The sequence below is a fragment of the Oncorhynchus tshawytscha genome, linkage group LG11 (genome assembly GCF_018296145.1).
Source record: "Oncorhynchus tshawytscha isolate Ot180627B linkage group LG11, Otsh_v2.0, whole genome shotgun sequence".
NCBI classification, from domain to species: Eukaryota; Metazoa; Chordata; class Actinopteri; order Salmoniformes; family Salmonidae; genus Oncorhynchus; species Oncorhynchus tshawytscha.
In genome coordinates this window covers 25,342,536-25,359,343 of record NC_056439.1, presented here as the reverse complement: position 1 = coordinate 25,359,343, position 16,808 = coordinate 25,342,536, and the positions used below count along the sequence as shown (strand labels likewise).

At 44.4% G+C, this 16,808-nt stretch overlaps 1 protein-coding gene across 2 annotated transcripts in view; it reads right to left on the bottom strand.

Moving 5' to 3' along the window:
- LOC112244960 (tetratricopeptide repeat protein 7B) overlaps window positions 1-16,808 on the bottom strand; it is a 62,637-nt gene that overhangs the window by 11,533 nt on the left and 34,296 nt on the right. Inside the window, exons 10-18 of one of the 2 annotated variants that reach the window (XM_024412865.2) lie at window positions 14,721-14,804; window positions 14,530-14,634; window positions 14,283-14,400; window positions 13,473-13,530; window positions 12,753-12,825; window positions 11,327-11,487; window positions 6,777-6,893; window positions 5,138-5,235; window positions 2,230-2,289 (exon numbers count right to left, since the gene is read on the bottom strand). In XM_024412865.2, the coding sequence (XP_024268633.1) occupies window positions 2,230-2,289; window positions 5,138-5,235; window positions 6,777-6,893; window positions 11,327-11,487; window positions 12,753-12,825; window positions 13,473-13,530; window positions 14,283-14,400; window positions 14,530-14,634; window positions 14,721-14,804 (874 nt within the window). The remainder of the gene's footprint in view (window positions 1-2,229; window positions 2,290-5,137; window positions 5,236-6,776; window positions 6,894-11,326; window positions 11,488-12,752; window positions 12,826-13,472; window positions 13,531-14,282; window positions 14,401-14,529; window positions 14,635-14,720; window positions 14,805-16,808) is intronic. The other variant, XM_024412866.2, reaches the window with a different exon arrangement.

Sequence of the window (16,808 nt, the reverse complement as noted above, 5' to 3'; positions counted from 1 at the left end):
AGGAGAGATTTGATTTGTGTTTAAGCTGAAATGCTGCTAAGAGGATTTAGTGAAATGGGAATAGGAATCAGTCTCTGGGTTCTCAATCTGCATGGCAGGCTTTTGGTGAGGCACACACGGCCACTTCACTCTCACACACACACACACTTTCTGCATACTGGAGCTCAGTGACTCTTACGCTATAGACCCTTTAACAACCAGTAGCATCCATCTATGGTCCACATGAATGCTTTAACATGTACTCTTCTCCTCAACAGACGTCACTCACCATTACTACCGACTGGCCATAAAACACAACACCGACTCCTTTTATTGCCTCAACACACACGAGTGATGAACACAATCTGAACCATACATATACTGTCCTATATGGTTATAGCTCTATGATCTGAACACAATAGCTCCTCAAAGAAGTCTCTCTCCTACAACTACACAATCTCATCCTTCACTCTGAACACCCACACCACAGGATTACAGGCAGGCAGGCAGCCTTTCGCGTCAAACTGCTTCACTCTTCTCTCTCATATCAGAAAAATAACATGTTTGCCTTCTCTCTGGCTCCCTGGTTATTGACTGAAGCGACAGTCACACAGTATGCACCTACAAACCCTGTCAGTGTCCCAAATTGCATCCTATTCCATATATAGCGTACTACTTTTGATCAGAGCCCTATGTACCCTGGTCAAAAGTAGTGCACTGTAAAGGGAATAGGATGCCATTTGGGACTCAGGGCCTGAGATCGATACTCTTCCCACCCTCACAGCAGCACTAAGCCTACAGAGCCCCAGTCTCAGCCCTAGCGCCCACATTTAGCATGCAGACTGGAGACACCGGCTCTGTTCAAAAGTAGTGCACTATATCTGGAATAGGGTGCCATTTGGGATGCATCCAGCGTCAACCATGGAACTACACAGCCAAATTGAGCATATTGGCAAGGTCTGAAGGGTTTTGCCTGTTCTAGTCATTCTATTTCTATGGACACACCAACTTGATATGGCTGAAGAAGGTTTATCGCAGAAGGAAGGAACACCCGGTTGAGTGGAGGGATTGATTATTTTAAAAGGTCCCTGGATAGATGGAGAAAGAGCACCAGGAGCTGTACCATCAAGACAGACAGCTGTGTCACCAAGCAGGCTGTAGATACTCGTTTTATCCAATGAAGTCAATTAAATGGCACCCACTGCAGGTGAAAGGGTCAAATTAAGCCTGGATTAAACTGGTGTAATCTTAACCTGGATGAGTGAAAATGGTAATCCATGCAGTTAGGAAAAAGTACACAAACACTCTCTCACACGCACAGCGGCCTAAAAGGGTAGCCAAAAGTGCCTTCATGCAAGGTACAAAGCGCAAGGCACTAATGGAGAGCGATGTGGAGGGTGGGTTGTCAGTTCACAGCAGCACAGAAAGAATCTACATGTTCTTAAAGAAACAGTATCCATTTCACTGGGGCATGAGAGGACAGAGCTGCTTCCTCCTCATCCATTCCCCTTTTTTGTTTTGTTTCTAGTGAAGTCCAAGAGAATGTCAAAGAACACCGGGCTGGACGTATGACAAGAGTGTGGCTTGTGTGTGTTCGGGAAGCTTAAATGAAACCTATTAATAGTCTGTGAAAGCCTAGAGGCCCAGCAGTGAAACTAACTGGTCTCTACAACACAACAGTCAGTCATGGACAACACAGTCCATAGCTCTTTAACTAAACACAAATACAATTACAAATGAAAAAACAAAAACACCGCTAGCCCGTCTGGGATTGGTCTGGCTAATGAGCTCTGTATTGTATGGTGGAGGGAGCCCATACGATAAGGCTGTGTGTCTGGTGGATAGAATAGAGCAGCCAGCCAGGGGAAATGATACTGCCTCTTTAATTATGGAGCTGCCTACTCCATAGTTGGCCCACCGAGTCAGGAAGCTCAGTGAGCTAATTGTTTAGCTGTAGCACAAAGAGCCTGAGGACAAAAATGAATAAATTAAGCAAAACAAAACAGAAAATAAGGTGAGCTAGCGAATAGCGGCCGGACAGCCTCCGGTATGGTCCACACGTGGTGGATGACTGACTGACTTTAGGAGACCAGACAGACAGAGGGACAGGCAGGTGGGTTGGTGGTGACGGATGGATACATTGACTGTGGAGGAAAAGAAAAATCAGGCCAAGGCCAGGAGGCGTGATACATCAGTCAGAGTCCAGCGTCAGTGGGAGAGAGGGAGCGGAGGGAGAAAAGCGCTACTTACAAACTGAAAACATGGAGTAAAAACCATGATACTGATGAAAGTTAGCATCTGGAGGGCTGCCTTTAAAATAACAAATCAACAAACAACAAAGAACAAAGATTACTTAAAATAGAAAATTAATTAAAGAGGGAAAATTAAAGAGATACAGCTAGGAGAAAACTTTAAAATCACTTCCACTCAACAACAAAACTGAAGTATACTTAACAGAAACATTTCAAAAAGACACTAACATTAGTGACTGCTGAAGTTATTTATGCTAAGGTAGTGCCAGTGAAAATGGATCCACACAATGATTCACTATCAATGTGTCAATCCAATCCATCCTAAACTGCTTCACCCCTGCACGTTTTTTGTGGTTGCTATTGCCACCAGTGCAAGCTTTTCCTTCCTTAAAATTACCTTTATCACGTTCCTTATTTAAACATCAAACATGCATTGTGATGGGCAAACACAAAAACCTTGGACCTCTATTGCAGGTGTAAATACACTGTGGTTATTTGAAGTGCCTCAATCCAACCCTTTATCAAGCAGTAAAACATAAAATGGTACAATGGAAGGAGACGAGGGAAAGATAGAACACCAAAGGACAAATGAACAGAGTGATGAATAGAAAGAGAAAGCCAGGGGACACAAAGAGCTAGATAGAGGAGAGAACATAACAGGAAGTACTGTGACGTGTGTATGTGTGTGTGTGTGTGGAGAGTGAGCGTGCTTGAGCGAGTGCGGGTGGGTTTTTACCTGTATTGCCGGTAGTGTACCTGTAGTACTAGTGTCTAACCAGAACCTCTCCTCACACTCTGTATCCTACACTTCCTCTGTTAACCCCAAAACATACAAACTCCATGCCAACTGAACTGACATCTTGTTTGTCAGAGGTTGTTGTTTCTCAGGCAGATTAGGGACTTAACGTCGTCCACTCAGTGTCTCCGTGGCGATAGGACAGGATCCCGTTATGCCCACAGGACTGGACACACCCGACTCACTATTGGGCCGACCCAAATCATACTGTGCTGGCTGTCTATGATAGGTTTTCACCTCGTCCTTTCCAGCATGGTTTTTAGCATTGTTAAGGAACTATACATAGAACACACACAGCCCAGAACACTGGTACACTACAACTACTGTATCTAGGGCTTAATCAGTGAAGTCACTTTCTAAATGGCACCCCATTACCTATAGTGCACTACACCAGAGTCAAAACTAGTGCACTATGTAGGGAAAAGGGTGCCATTTTGGACGAGTTAAAAAAAAACGCACACTCAGCAAGCATGGTTGTGATTGGGCAGTGAGTCACGCACGCCACAACATGCCATTGGCCGCACGTGGTGCAGAGGAGCATTACTATTGGTGGACTCTCGTCGAGGGGTGTGGTCACAGAAAGCATGATGGCCGCCGGCCGGCTTCGGGGGGTCGGCCCTGGGGGGTGTGATGGGTGGAGGGAGGTGGGAGGGGCCGGCGTGAAAGAGAGGGGAAGAAGGGGAGGCGGGCTCGGACCCCGAGAGAGAGGAGGAGCCAGAGACTAGAAACAACAGAAAAGTAAAAGATGACACAGATATATATATAAAACACAGAACATATGAAGACTGCAGCCTTTCCTTAGCAACAGCTAACTGAAAGTAGAGAAAATGGCGTAGCTGACTTAGAGAGACCTTTCCGGTTGATCAGTCTGAGGAGTATTTCTGTCTTTGTGGGGAAAAACTCATTCTGATTGGCTGGGCCTGGCTCCCCCACCCCTTACCCAGTCATGTAAAATCCATAGATTAGGGCCTAATGAATTGACTTAAACTGAATGATTTCCTTATATGTAACTGTAACATTTTTTTAATTGTGGCATGTTGCGTTTATATATTTTTTCAGTATACTCTGATACGGTATGGTGTTACACACAGATAAAAGCCTTTATTGTGATAGGAAGGAAAAGCTGTTGGACATTGAACACTGCAGTAAAAAACATTAAATATTTAGAAAATGAAAGATGTTGATCAACGGTCACACACTTTGACAGGATGTAGTCTACAGGGTGTGTCTTCACACCTCTGACAGAATGGGGAAATACAAGATGTGATGTTTAAAATGTCTGGACAGACTGCTTTAGTGTCGTTTTCTAGCTGCAATGACAAGAGACCTTTATATATATTTTTTCTTTTCTTTTCTAGACTGCTGAGGAGGCTGGTGAGAGGAGTAATGGCTCATTTTAAATGGCTGGAATGGAATAAATCACATCAAACAAATGGAAACCACATGTTGAACTCCATTCCATCAATTCCATTCCAGCCATTACAAAGAGCCCATCCTCCTATAGCTCCTCCCACCAGCCTCCGCTGTTAGAATGGTATTCCTTGGCTGAATCTCTAACCCACCACTTCTACTGCTCTGATCACTCAGTAAAAGGCTGAGTGGTTGTTCGGAGGTTCAGCCCTTAACAGCAGCAGCTTGTAGTTTACTCCAGTATAGCCATAAACCCTGTAGCCATGGAGACAGAGAGCAATATACAGGTGTGGTTGTAGATACAGTAGTCATGTTGAGACGGGACACAGTGTGACGACAGAGACTTGGACAGGGATGTACAGTTACAGTAGTAGATTCATGTGAATATATGTAGCTGCTGCTAGACAGGCTTTAACCTGCATGTCCCTGGGATTCATTTTAATACATTTTCATGACCTACAGGCATTTGAAGCTTTCTGCTTCCCTCATAATGGGATAGCGACCATGTTAAGTAGCCTGGTCACATATCTGTTTGTTCTCTTGCCAACTCCACTGCTGTCACTGTCAAGCCCCTGATGGCACAGACAGACACACACTCAGGCTACATGTTAAGTGTCCTGGGGTAAGCTAGTGTCCTGCTTTTATAACTCCTCTCCATTTCTCTATGGTTGCGAGGTAGTGGTAGTGAGGTTAGACTTACCCGTCTCTGGATCACTGAAGTCAGGCAGCGTCATGGCATTGAGCGTCCTTCGGTCTGCTATGGCTCTGTCCAACAGGCTGCTCCCTCGACCTGAATCACTGGACACACACACACAGGTAAAAGGTAAAACACCAACTAGACAGCTAAGCTTCCTGAAAACCCTCCCTGCCCATCTATCCTCTTAGCATGACTGCTGCGCAGGTTAAGAGCTGTGTTTTTGTCTGTCTTTGGTAAGATTCACAGTTACTGCAATGGGATTAGGTGATGAAACCGAGAGCAACGCTCCAAGTTTAGGAAGGAGTAAGGTACCAGACAGCGGACTGGGTCTGCTTCTGCTACAAAGACTAATGCAGAATCCAGTTCATGAAACAGAAGGATGTACTGGATAGTCACGAATTTGGAGATATCCCCTAGTCAAGTGTCACAGGGACAGTTAAACATTCTGATGTATTGGTCTGGGTGGATTACTGGTCCCTGTCTAAACTCCTGCATCTTTCTACTCATTCTGTCATATCCAGGAAATCACAGCCACGAGCGAAAGGAGAGTGCAGAGTCCAGTTCTGTTCTGTCGTTTGTTAGGGACGGTATATTTCAACAGCATTGACGGGAAACGCACGCAGAGGCAGTAAAACTCAAAATGAGAGACAGAAGAACCGCCATAAAACAGAGCTCCTGACGAACTTTAACACAGCAATGTGTTTGCTTCCGGTATATTCCCCTCCTGTAGGGTTTGGCTGAGGTAAACGCTATTTCACCGTCTATAATGACCAGCGAGTATACACAGACAATACAGTATAGGAATAGTAGGGCAACGGTAGCCTCGGCCCCCGTCTATGGGGGGTGGGTGCAGCAGAGGACCAGGAGGAGAGGAGTCTGGTTACTTGTAATTGATCTCTGTGGACTAAACTTCTTCAGTTTAACGAGAGTCTGACATGGAGGTGAGGGACTGATCTGTCCACACTGACTCGCGCTCTCTCTCTCTGCTGCATGACTACCATTAGCTGCAGACGGGATGTGTCCCAAACGGCACCATATCCATATTGTAGTCCACCACTTTTGACAGGAGTCCATAGTGTAGTGCACTAACTAGGGAATAGGCACCATTTGGGACACACACTCTGGAGATTTTGGGTTATGGCTAGACGAGATTCACTAACAGTAAGGAAAGGAGTATACGTCATTTAGCTCAATCAATCAACGTTGTATTTATAAAAACCTTTTTATATCAATAGTAGTTACAAAGTGCTTTCCAGTACTCTGCTCTCAGGCCTGTGTTTCTCTTTAAAGAGTGTTAAAAAGCCATGGATAAAAATCAGGGAAGCAGTGCTGCTCCATCTCTCGTGATAGTTAATACCAGTGTTTTGCAGGAGATTGTGGCTAAAGTCGGTGCACATATTTACAAAAGGAGATCGGGATAATGCACATTTGGCCCCAGACTCAGACCAGTCTCACTCGCTCGTCCTTTTCTGACATTCCAAAACACTACATTATACGGCATAATATTCCTGAAGGTGGTGTGTAATACCGCAGGTTGCAATGGTAGTGTCAGACATATTTTACTGCTATTTTCCATACACAGTTCCATTCAATCTAGCGGACAAAACATGTTGCCTGTGTAATGGGTACTACTATACTGTACCTGGGGTTGGTTAGGTTGTAACAGGACTTCCAGATCTGCAGCATGTGTTTGCAGGTGAGCAGAGCCTCCTCAGGTCCTCGACACAACGTCTCCAGCTTCACCTTGGTGAACAACAGGCTGCGGGGAGACACCCAGTTTGAGACACAGGATAACACACAGTTATCTACAGAGTGGACTCTCTGCATCTCTTTATAATGATACAACTCAGATAAAAACGTTGTAGTAATACAGGTGGTGTGGGAGAAATGTAGTATTTTCCACCCAGCACCTAAGCTATGTGTACACAATGTTGTGAGGTTGCAGAGAGCACCCTTCACCGCCTGCTACACACTCCATCGAGTAGCATTAGAATTCTATCTCCAGGATGCCTGGGAGGAGATCTAGCAGAGGGGTGCATTCACCAAGAGAAAAGAAGAGTAGCGTTTGATGAAAGCCTATGTAGACACTAATTCGCTCCCAGAGAGAGAGTAGTGTGAGAGTGAGACAATTCCATTGGTCTGGTGTGGTGGGGGGTGCTGTGAATTAAGTTCCCATTTATAGACTCCTCCCCCATCTCACCCACCCTTCTCTCCTAGGCGAACGCGTTCCTCCCAGTGCAGCACTGTGATATAAATACAACATGACCTTACCGTCACCTTTCCATCTCCTCCTCATCCCAACATACACACAACCCCCCCCAATTGGTTAAACAAAAAAATGAAAATAAAACACATATATATTGAATACATAGTTGAAGTCGGAAGTTTACATACACTTAGGTTGGAGTCGTTAAAACTAATTTTTCAACATCTCCACAAATTTCTTGTTAACAAACTATAGTTTTGGCAAGTCGGTTAGGAAATCTACTTTGTGCATGACACAAGTCATTTTTCCAACAATTGTTTACAGACAGACCATTTTACTTATAATTCACTGTATCACAATTCCAGTGTGTCAGATGTTTACACACTATAACCTGCACAGGGACTGTGGTTGAAAATGAGCCGGCTGGCTAAAACCGGCACTTTTACTTAAACGTTGATTAATGTGCACTGTCCCTGTAAAAATAAAATAAACTCAACTAAGTTGACTGTGCCTTTAAACAGCTTGAAAAATTCCAGAAAATGATGTTATGGCTTTAGAAGCTTCTGATAAATGATGTCAATTAGCCTGAGTCAATTGGAGGTGTACCTGTGGATGTATTTCAAGGCCTACCTTCAAACAGTGCCTCTTTGCTTGACATCATGGGAAAATCAAAAGAAATCAGCCCCAAAAAAATCGTAGACCTCTAGAAGTCTGATTCATCCTTGGGAGCAATTTCCAAACGCCTGAAGGTACCGCGTTCATCTGTACAAACAATAGTATGCAAGTATAAACACCATGGGACCATGCAGCCATCATACCGCTCAGGAAGGAGACGTGTTCGGTCTCCTAGATATGAACGTACTTTGGTGCGAAAAAGTGCAAATCAATCCCAGAACAGCAGCAAAGGACCATGTGAAGATGCTGGAGGAAACAGGTACAAAAGTATCCATATCCACAGGAAAATTTGTCCTATATCGACATAACCTGAAAGGTCGCTCAGCAATGAAGAACCACTGCTCCAAAACCGCCAGAAAAAAGCCAGACTACGGTTTGCAACTGCACACCGGGACAAAGATCGTACTTTTTGGAGAAATGTCCTCTGGTCTGATGAAACAAAAATAGAACTGTTTGGCCATAATGACCATTGTTATGTTTGGAGGAAAAAGGGGGAGGCTTAGAAGCTGAAGAACACCATCCCAACCATGAAGCATGGGGGTGGCAGCAACATGTTGTGGGGCTGCTATGCGGCACTTCACAAAAATAGATGGCGTCATGAGTAGTGAAAATGATGTGGATATATTGAAGCAACATCTCAAGACATCCGTCAGGAAGTTAAAGCTTGGTTGCAAATGGGTCTTCCAAATGGACAATGACCCCAAGCATACTTCCAAAGTTGTGGCAAAATGGCTTAAGGACAACAAAGTCAAGGTACTGGAGGGGCCATCACAAAGCCCTGACTTCAATCCTATAGAAAAAGCATGTGCGAGCAAGGAGGCCTACAAACCTGACTCAGTTACACCAGCTCTGTCAGGAGGAATGGGACAAAATTTACCCAATTTATTGTGGGAAGCTTGTGGAAGGCTACCCAAAACGTTTGACCCAAGGTAAACAATTTAAAGGCAATGCTAGCAAATACTAATTGAGTGTATGTAAACTTCTAACCCACTGGGAATGTGATGAAAGAAATAAAAGCTGAAATAAATCTCTAATATTATTGACATTTCACGTTCTTAAAATAAAGTGGTGATCCTAACTGACCTAAGATGGAATTTTTACTAGGACTAAATGTCAGGAATTGTGAAAAACTGAGTTTAAATGTATTTGGCTAAGGTGTATGTAAACTTCCGGCTTCAACTGTAAGTATTCACAATCCTGAGTCAATACATGTTAGAATCATCTTTGGCAGCGATTACAGCTGTGTCTTTCTCGGTAAGTCTCAAAGAGATTTCCCCACCTGGATTTTACAATATTTGCACATTATTCTTAAAAAAAATAATCAAGCTCTGTCAAGTTGGTTGTTAATCATTATCAAGTCTTGCCATAGATTTTCAAGACGATTTAAGTCAAAACTGTAACTACGCTTCTCAGGAACATTCAACGTAATCTTGGTAAGCTACTCCAGTGTATATTTGGCCTTGTGTTTTAGGTTATTGACCTGCTGAAAGGTGAATTTGTCTCCCGGTGTCTGTTGGAAAGCAGACTGAACCAGGTTTTCCTATAAGATTTTGCCTGGACTTATCCCCCCAAAACGCCCTTGCCGATGACAAGCATACCCATAACATGATGCAGCCACCACTATGCTTGAAGATATTAAGAGTGGAACTCTTGGATTTGTCCGAAACATAACACTTTGTATTCAGGACATAAAGTTAATTTCTTTGCCCAATGTTTTGCCATTTTACTATAGTGCCTTACAAACAGGATGCATGTTTCAGAATATTTTTTATTCTGTACAGGTTTCCTTCTTTTCGCTCTGTCATTTAGGTTAGTATTGTGGAGTAACTACAATGTTGTTGATCCATCCTCACTTTTCTCCCATCACAGCCATTAAACTCTGTTTTAAAGTCAGCATTGGCCTCATGGAAAATCCTTGAGCGGTTTTCTTCCTCTCTGGTAACTGAGTTAGGAAGGATGCCTATATCTTTATCGTGACTGGGTGTATTGATACACCATCCAAAGTGTAATTAATAACTTCACCATGCTCAAAGGGATATTCAATGTCTGCTTATTCAGGTGCCCTTATTTGCGAGGCATTGGAAAACCTCCCTGGTCTTTGTGGTTGAATCTGTGTTTGAAATTCACTGCTTTACTGAGGGACCTTAACAGATAATTGTATGTATGTATGAGGTACAGAGACGAGGTAGTCATTCAAATATCATGTTGAACACAAATATTGCACACAGAGTGAGTCCATGTAACTTATTATGTGACTTGTTAAGTATAAAAAGGCTTGCCATAACAAAGGGGTTAAAGAGTCAAGACATTTCAACTTTTCATTTTTAATAAATTAGTTAAAACAATTCTAAAAACATAATTCCAATTTGACATTATGAGGTATTGTGTGTAGGCCAGTGACACAAAATGTCAATTTAATCCATTTTAAATTCAGGCTGTAACACAAGGCACAGTAAATAGTCACAGAACTCACCCTCAGCGTCATGTTTTTACACGCACACACAGGCGTGCGTACACACACACACACACACACACTTACTTCACTCTCCCCCAGGGAGAGCCGATGCTCAATCAAGCTTGTGTAAAAACAGGGTAAAAAAAGAATACAAAATTGGAAAATGAAAAAGCGTGTTCTTTTTAATGTTATGTAAGTGGCTGAGGCAGAGATACCGAGGCACAGAAGCCAATACTGTGCTGGCCTGAGGGTACAGCAGACTAAATCTATTAGAGATTGTGAAATTCAAACACCGGAAACAAACAGAGCAGGGAAAAGAGAGAGAGAAAAAAAAGAGGATCTCAGAGTTACGTAGAGTCAGGGGTGTGAGAGGGGCAGGGTTTGTGCACAAATTAACCATCAGACAGAGGAGATGGAGAGACGGCAAAGGAAAAAGCGCTCTGATTTCTATCAGTAACTAACACACAGCTCCGAAAATACAATTAAAATTGCTGTCTCTCTCTGCCGCCAAAATAACCACGCGGATCTGTGTGTGTGGATGGCTGGCATGCCGTACCCACTGCCCACTCCCTCTGCCCTTCCTGGTAGCAAACCCTCCCATCCCCAGTCATCACACTGGTCTAATTAAGGATGCCAGGTGCTGATCTCCCTGATGCCCAGGACAATGTTAATAACACACTGAGCAGAGTGGCACGCTGACTGATCCTTTGGTTAATGTGTTTGTTCACATGCCAACACCAAAGCTATAGACTAATGCCTCTGTGATGGCCTGCATGAGTATGAGGAGTTTAGAGTAAGTATGAGGAGTTTAGAGTGAGTATGAAGAGTCCGATGTGGAGAAAGATTCCAGACTCACATGAAGCTTTCTGGGTACTCGCTGAGCGCCATCTCGATGATGTTGAGAGCGTCGTGGTAGTGTTTCTGGGCCGATAGCAGCAGGGCCAGCAGGTGGAGAGAGTGCACGTCGTCTCCCTGCAGCTGCAGAGCCTGACGCACGTACCCCAGTGCCTCCGGGATCTACAGCACACAGATCACATACACCACCAGTCATCCACAGCCAGAGGTGCTGCTATCTGGCCATGCTGGAGAGGACACACTTTCTGACCACAAATGTCATTTTAATCACTAACCCAATGGTTCACTTCTCCGGTCCTCCTGTACACCAAACAGCAGTCCCGAACAAATGCCTGATTCAACTCATTGAGGGCCTGATGATTAGTTGACAAGTTGAATAGAGGTGTGTTTGTCCAGGGCAACAATAAAACATGTGTACAATTGGGGGTACTGGAGGACAGGAGATGTGAAACACTGCCCTAACCTAAAGTAGGGCAAACAGCTCATGTACTTGCTCAGCAGTTTTTATATACACCCCCCCCATGCCCATCTTGTGAAAACCAATTACAAGTCTGATGGAGTAGATACATGCTCAAAAACAGCTTACTCGTTAACACCTGCTTCCATCACCCCGGTAATAACTAATATAAGGTCCTCTACATTTGTCTTCCACTTCGAAAATCAATGGTATATGTTAGCTGTGTGTGTGTGTGTGTGTGTGTGTGTGTGTGTGTGTGTGTGTGTGTGTGAATCAATACTGGCCAACAGATGGAATCTAATCAGAGACTACATTTGGTATTAGAGGCACCTGGGGGTTTTATAATAATACAGTACAATGGCTGTCTATCACTGAATGTAATTACAATTCACAATCCCTCTCTATCCTCTCCTCTCCCCTCTCCAGACCTGCTCCCGTCAGAAATGCACCCTTGACATTTCCGTCTCATGGTTTTTAAATCAATTTTAATGTCACATTATTTCCAGACTCTCCGTGTCTCAAACCAACACTTTATTTGGGTCTTTATCACCATGGAAACAGTCCTGGTCCCTGTATCAGCGGTTAGATTTCATCTATCTCCCTCAATCTGATGGGAGGATCAACGAGAGATTACAGAGGAAGGACAGAGAGAAGACAGAGAAAAAATGAGAAAGACACACGGGGGGAGGTATAGAGAGGAGTATAGAGTTGAGAAAGAGACAATATACATGGAGAGACTGAAAGAGACAGAAGAGGGAGAAAAAGAGCGAGTTTACATTGACCTTAGATTGACCCGTGTGAAAGATGAGCACCTTTACCTCGTAGGGGGTTGAGGCACTGAGCGGAAACACACACACACACACACACATCTATCTACAGGGAGTATCAGTGTTGCTAAACCAGCTCTGACACGCAGAGACGCTCATTAGTTCCATCCTGACTCTGAGCCACAGTGTGTGTGTGGCCTTACCTGCCGTGACACAGCCAGCTGCAGGGCCAGGTAGAAGGCAGCCAGGTGGTCTGTGGGGGACAAGCTCTGGGCTCTGAAACAGAGATGAGGAGTAGTGAGTGAGTAGGTAGGTACAGTGTCCTTCAAATACTATCAGCAGGTACCACTGATCCACTATGGCATTACAAAAATATATATATACCCTTGCATGACTGCTGCTGAGAATGCTGATTGATTGCAGTTTCATAAAGCAGGGAAATGAATGCACTACTAGCCACTATCCTATAGTATCAGGACCTATTACGCTGGAAATACCAGGGGACTAACCTTGAATGAGTCAGGTATATATCCATCCAATCCCCTACTGAACAAGCCTCCCCAAGCCCTGCCCTGTCTTGGCCTGCCCCAAACCACTTGAGGTGGGCTTACATGGTTCTCACCAAACGATCTCTGTGCTTAAACAGGCTCTTTTACACCAGTGCTGAGTTAATGTGTCAGGAGAGTGGTGTGAGACTGAGGAAGATTCAACCTCCATTATGGGAGCCAGGGCCGAGAAGCCCCAGAAGGGAGTAGAGGCAGGGACAGAGACAGGAAAGAGGAGACACGGGGATGGGATGGGGTACAGGGGACAAGGAGAGTGGTGTCAGACAACAGAGGCAGGGAGCCATTGAGAGAGGGGATGTGGGACAGGGATATCTATATTGCTTCATTCTTTAAAAACTGAGAGGTACGAGGACTCACCTCTGGAATGCACCCAGGGCCTTCCTCTGATACTCCTCCTGCATCCCCCGTAGGGACGCTGTAGGGAGAAAGAGGGAGAGAGAGAGGGAGAGACAGGAAGGGGATGAGGGGTGTGGGAGATGGAGAGGAAATATGAGGGAAAAAATTAAAAGAGAAAGTGGACAAACAGCAGGAGAGAAAGGAGTAAACAGAGCAGAAAACAGAGAAGGCAGCAGATGGGAGAGCCACATCAATTGAGTGAGCATTTAAGAGCGAGTGAAATGGAGAGAGACAGAGAGAGGGAAATGGAGTGAAGAACAGACGGGAGGGGAGGAAGGAGATTGAGAGAAGGCAAGAGAATGAGAAACAAAAGGGGAGAGAGTGATTAGGTTCAGGAGGAGGAAGGGAAGGGAGCTTACATTAGGCTTCGTTAAGTCATAAATATTCAGCTTGTGTACGCCATATGTTACAGTGGAGATAAGCTGAATGTGGGAGTGAGAGGAGAGCAATGTAGGACTGTCATACACCAGAGATAGTCAGTGGCTGTTAGTGTGTCTGGGTGAGGTGTGACTGATAGCTGTGGACATTAATGTGTTATGGTCATGTCACATTAACAATCCTTCCCCTCCTTACCTCACTCTGATCTAAAAGAACTGAGCAGATGAAAGCAATCCTACTGATTTTCCACCATTGCTTTTACCCGTCCAATCAAGTGCAAATGAAAGGGAGGAGATGAGGAGAGGACATGTTTTCAAGCAATTGAGACAGAGCCCTGGCCCTGGGTGGAATATTGTACGATGTCAGTGGCTGAAAGTGGGAGCGGTCCCTCACCGTCTGTAGCCTTGAGGCTGTACACCAGGCCGATGGCTAGGTAACCTTTAGCTCGGAACTCTGAGGCCTTCTCCCCCATATCCACCACCATCTTAGCAAAACACTCTCCTTCCTCCAGCTAGACAGAAGGAGTGAGAGACTATTAGAGTCCTATAATGGAGAAAGTTAAATCACATGGGAAAAATAATGTCATGATTTCTACGAGAGATATGCGAGGGCTGTTGCTGGGCTTGTTGTTGTCGCTCACCCAATGGAGTGCTCCGATGCACAGCTTGACGGCTAGCAGGGGAATGGTTGGGTCGTCGGGCTTCAGACGGATACACTCCTTCAGTACCTTTACCGCTCGGGCCGACTGCGCACACACACACGGTCAAGGACAGAGTAATGCTGTACATAAATGAAATAAGCATGATGTCACAGTAGTGATGTCAGACTTACCTTCCCAGCAGCCATCAGTGAAAGGGCCAGCTGGTACCAGAGATGGAACTCCTCAAAGGCAAACTTCATGGCCCTCTCAAGACACTGCAGACGCAAGACAAAGATCAATAACACTCACTTGATATCACATTTACCTGTCAATTAAAATAGAGAAATATCTGAATTCAACATTACTCAGGCATTACAATGTTACTCAAGAAAGTAAATACATTTTGAGAGTGTCTAAGTCAAACCCATGAAAGGCTTTATTTGAACAGCCTTTGGAGCCTTAGTTTTGATGTCTTCATGTAGAAAATAGTAAAAATAAAGAAAAACCCTTGAATGAGTAGGCGTGTCCAAACCTTTGACTGGTACTGTATATCAAATATAAATAATAAAATCACCTCAAGGAACAAGGCAAAGTACCAGGCAGGGAGACATTTTTAGATCAACCCAGAGTGTGTGTGTATTTGCAGTGTGTTGTGGTTGGAGAACGGCAGGTTGTGGCCACAGTTGTGACTGCAGGAGGTTGCGGCAGCAGGAGGCCGTGTCTGCAGCATTGCAAGAAGCTGATCTGAAAGGGTTTCTAGGCAGGCTGTGGGGGTATTAGGACTAATCACACACAAAGAGCTTACTGGGGACATTTTAATTGAACAGGGTGGCAGGGAGGCCCAGGCAGAACAATCAAAGGCAGATTAAAAGGCAGTGTAACACACACACACACACACACACACACACTGAAGAAAGCCAGAGGACAGAGGAAGACAAGCAATATATGTGTAATGCTCCAAGTGTGTTTCAGTACAGGCAGATGACTAAGGGTAGCATTTTAAGACACAGGGCTAACACAAACAACACAATGTTGATAATTCAAGACCATACTTTACAGAGCCTTGGCACAAAATACTCCCCCAGGCTGCTTGTTGTATTCACAAGCCAAACCATTGGCTTTCTCTGCTATCACAACTTTGATCAACACAATTCTCTCTCTCAAGGAGAAAGACAGGTTTAAAAAAAATAAAATGTTTTGGATTAGTGTTTCTGATGATTGCAGTAACAGTAGCAGTGTCTTGGAGTCTATGCAGTTAGTGAGACTTTGTGCTTTCTCTCTTGTTCAGTAAGAGAGAGATAGCAGCGCTGGGGGATGGAGGGATTGACTTCAGAGGGCCTCCAGATCAATGAGATTAGATCCATTCGGCCATCGACCGGACCGAAGGACGGCTCCCGGTTCCAGAGACACAGTAAATGAAGACTGGCAGCTAAGGGTGTCCAGGGCAACGATAGGCCGTGATTGGTCCCAGTGGGCCTTTTCGAGTGTTCCCACGGTTACTGACGGGGTGGTTAGGGGATAGGTGTGTGTGTGTGTGTGGATGTGTAGGATAAGTGCACACACACACACACACACACACACACACACACACACAACACACAGTCAAAAGTTTGGACAAACCTACTCATTCATGTAGTAACCAAAAAAAGAGATTCTTCAAAGTAGCCACCCTTTGCCTTGATGACAGCTTTTCACACTCTTGGCATTGTCTCAGCCAGCTTCATGAGGTAGTCACCTGGAACGCCTTTCAATTAACCAAGTGTGCCTGGTTAAAAAGTTAATTTGTGGAAATTCTTAATGTGTTTGAGCCAATCAGTTGTGTTGTGACAAGGTCGGGGTGGTATACAGAAGATAGGCCTATTTGGTGAAAGACCAAGTCCATATTATGGCAAGAACAGCTCAAATAAACAAAGAGAAACAGCAGTCCATCATTACTTTAAAACATGATTTCCATTCCATGCAGAAGATTTCAAGAAGTTTCTTCAAGTGCAGTCGTAAAAACCATCAAGCGCCATGATGAAACTGGCTCTCATGAGCACCGCCACAGGAAAGGAAGACCCAGTTACCTCTGCTGCAGAGAATCAGTTCATTAGAGTTACCAGCCTCAGAAATTACAGTCCCAAAAAATGCTTCACCGAGTTCAAGTAACAGACATATCTCAACATCAACTGTTCAGAGGAAACTGCATGAATGAGGCCTTCATGGTCAAATTGCCGCAGAAAACCACTACTAAAGGACACCAATAAGAAGAGAAGACTTGCTTGGGCAAAGAAACACGA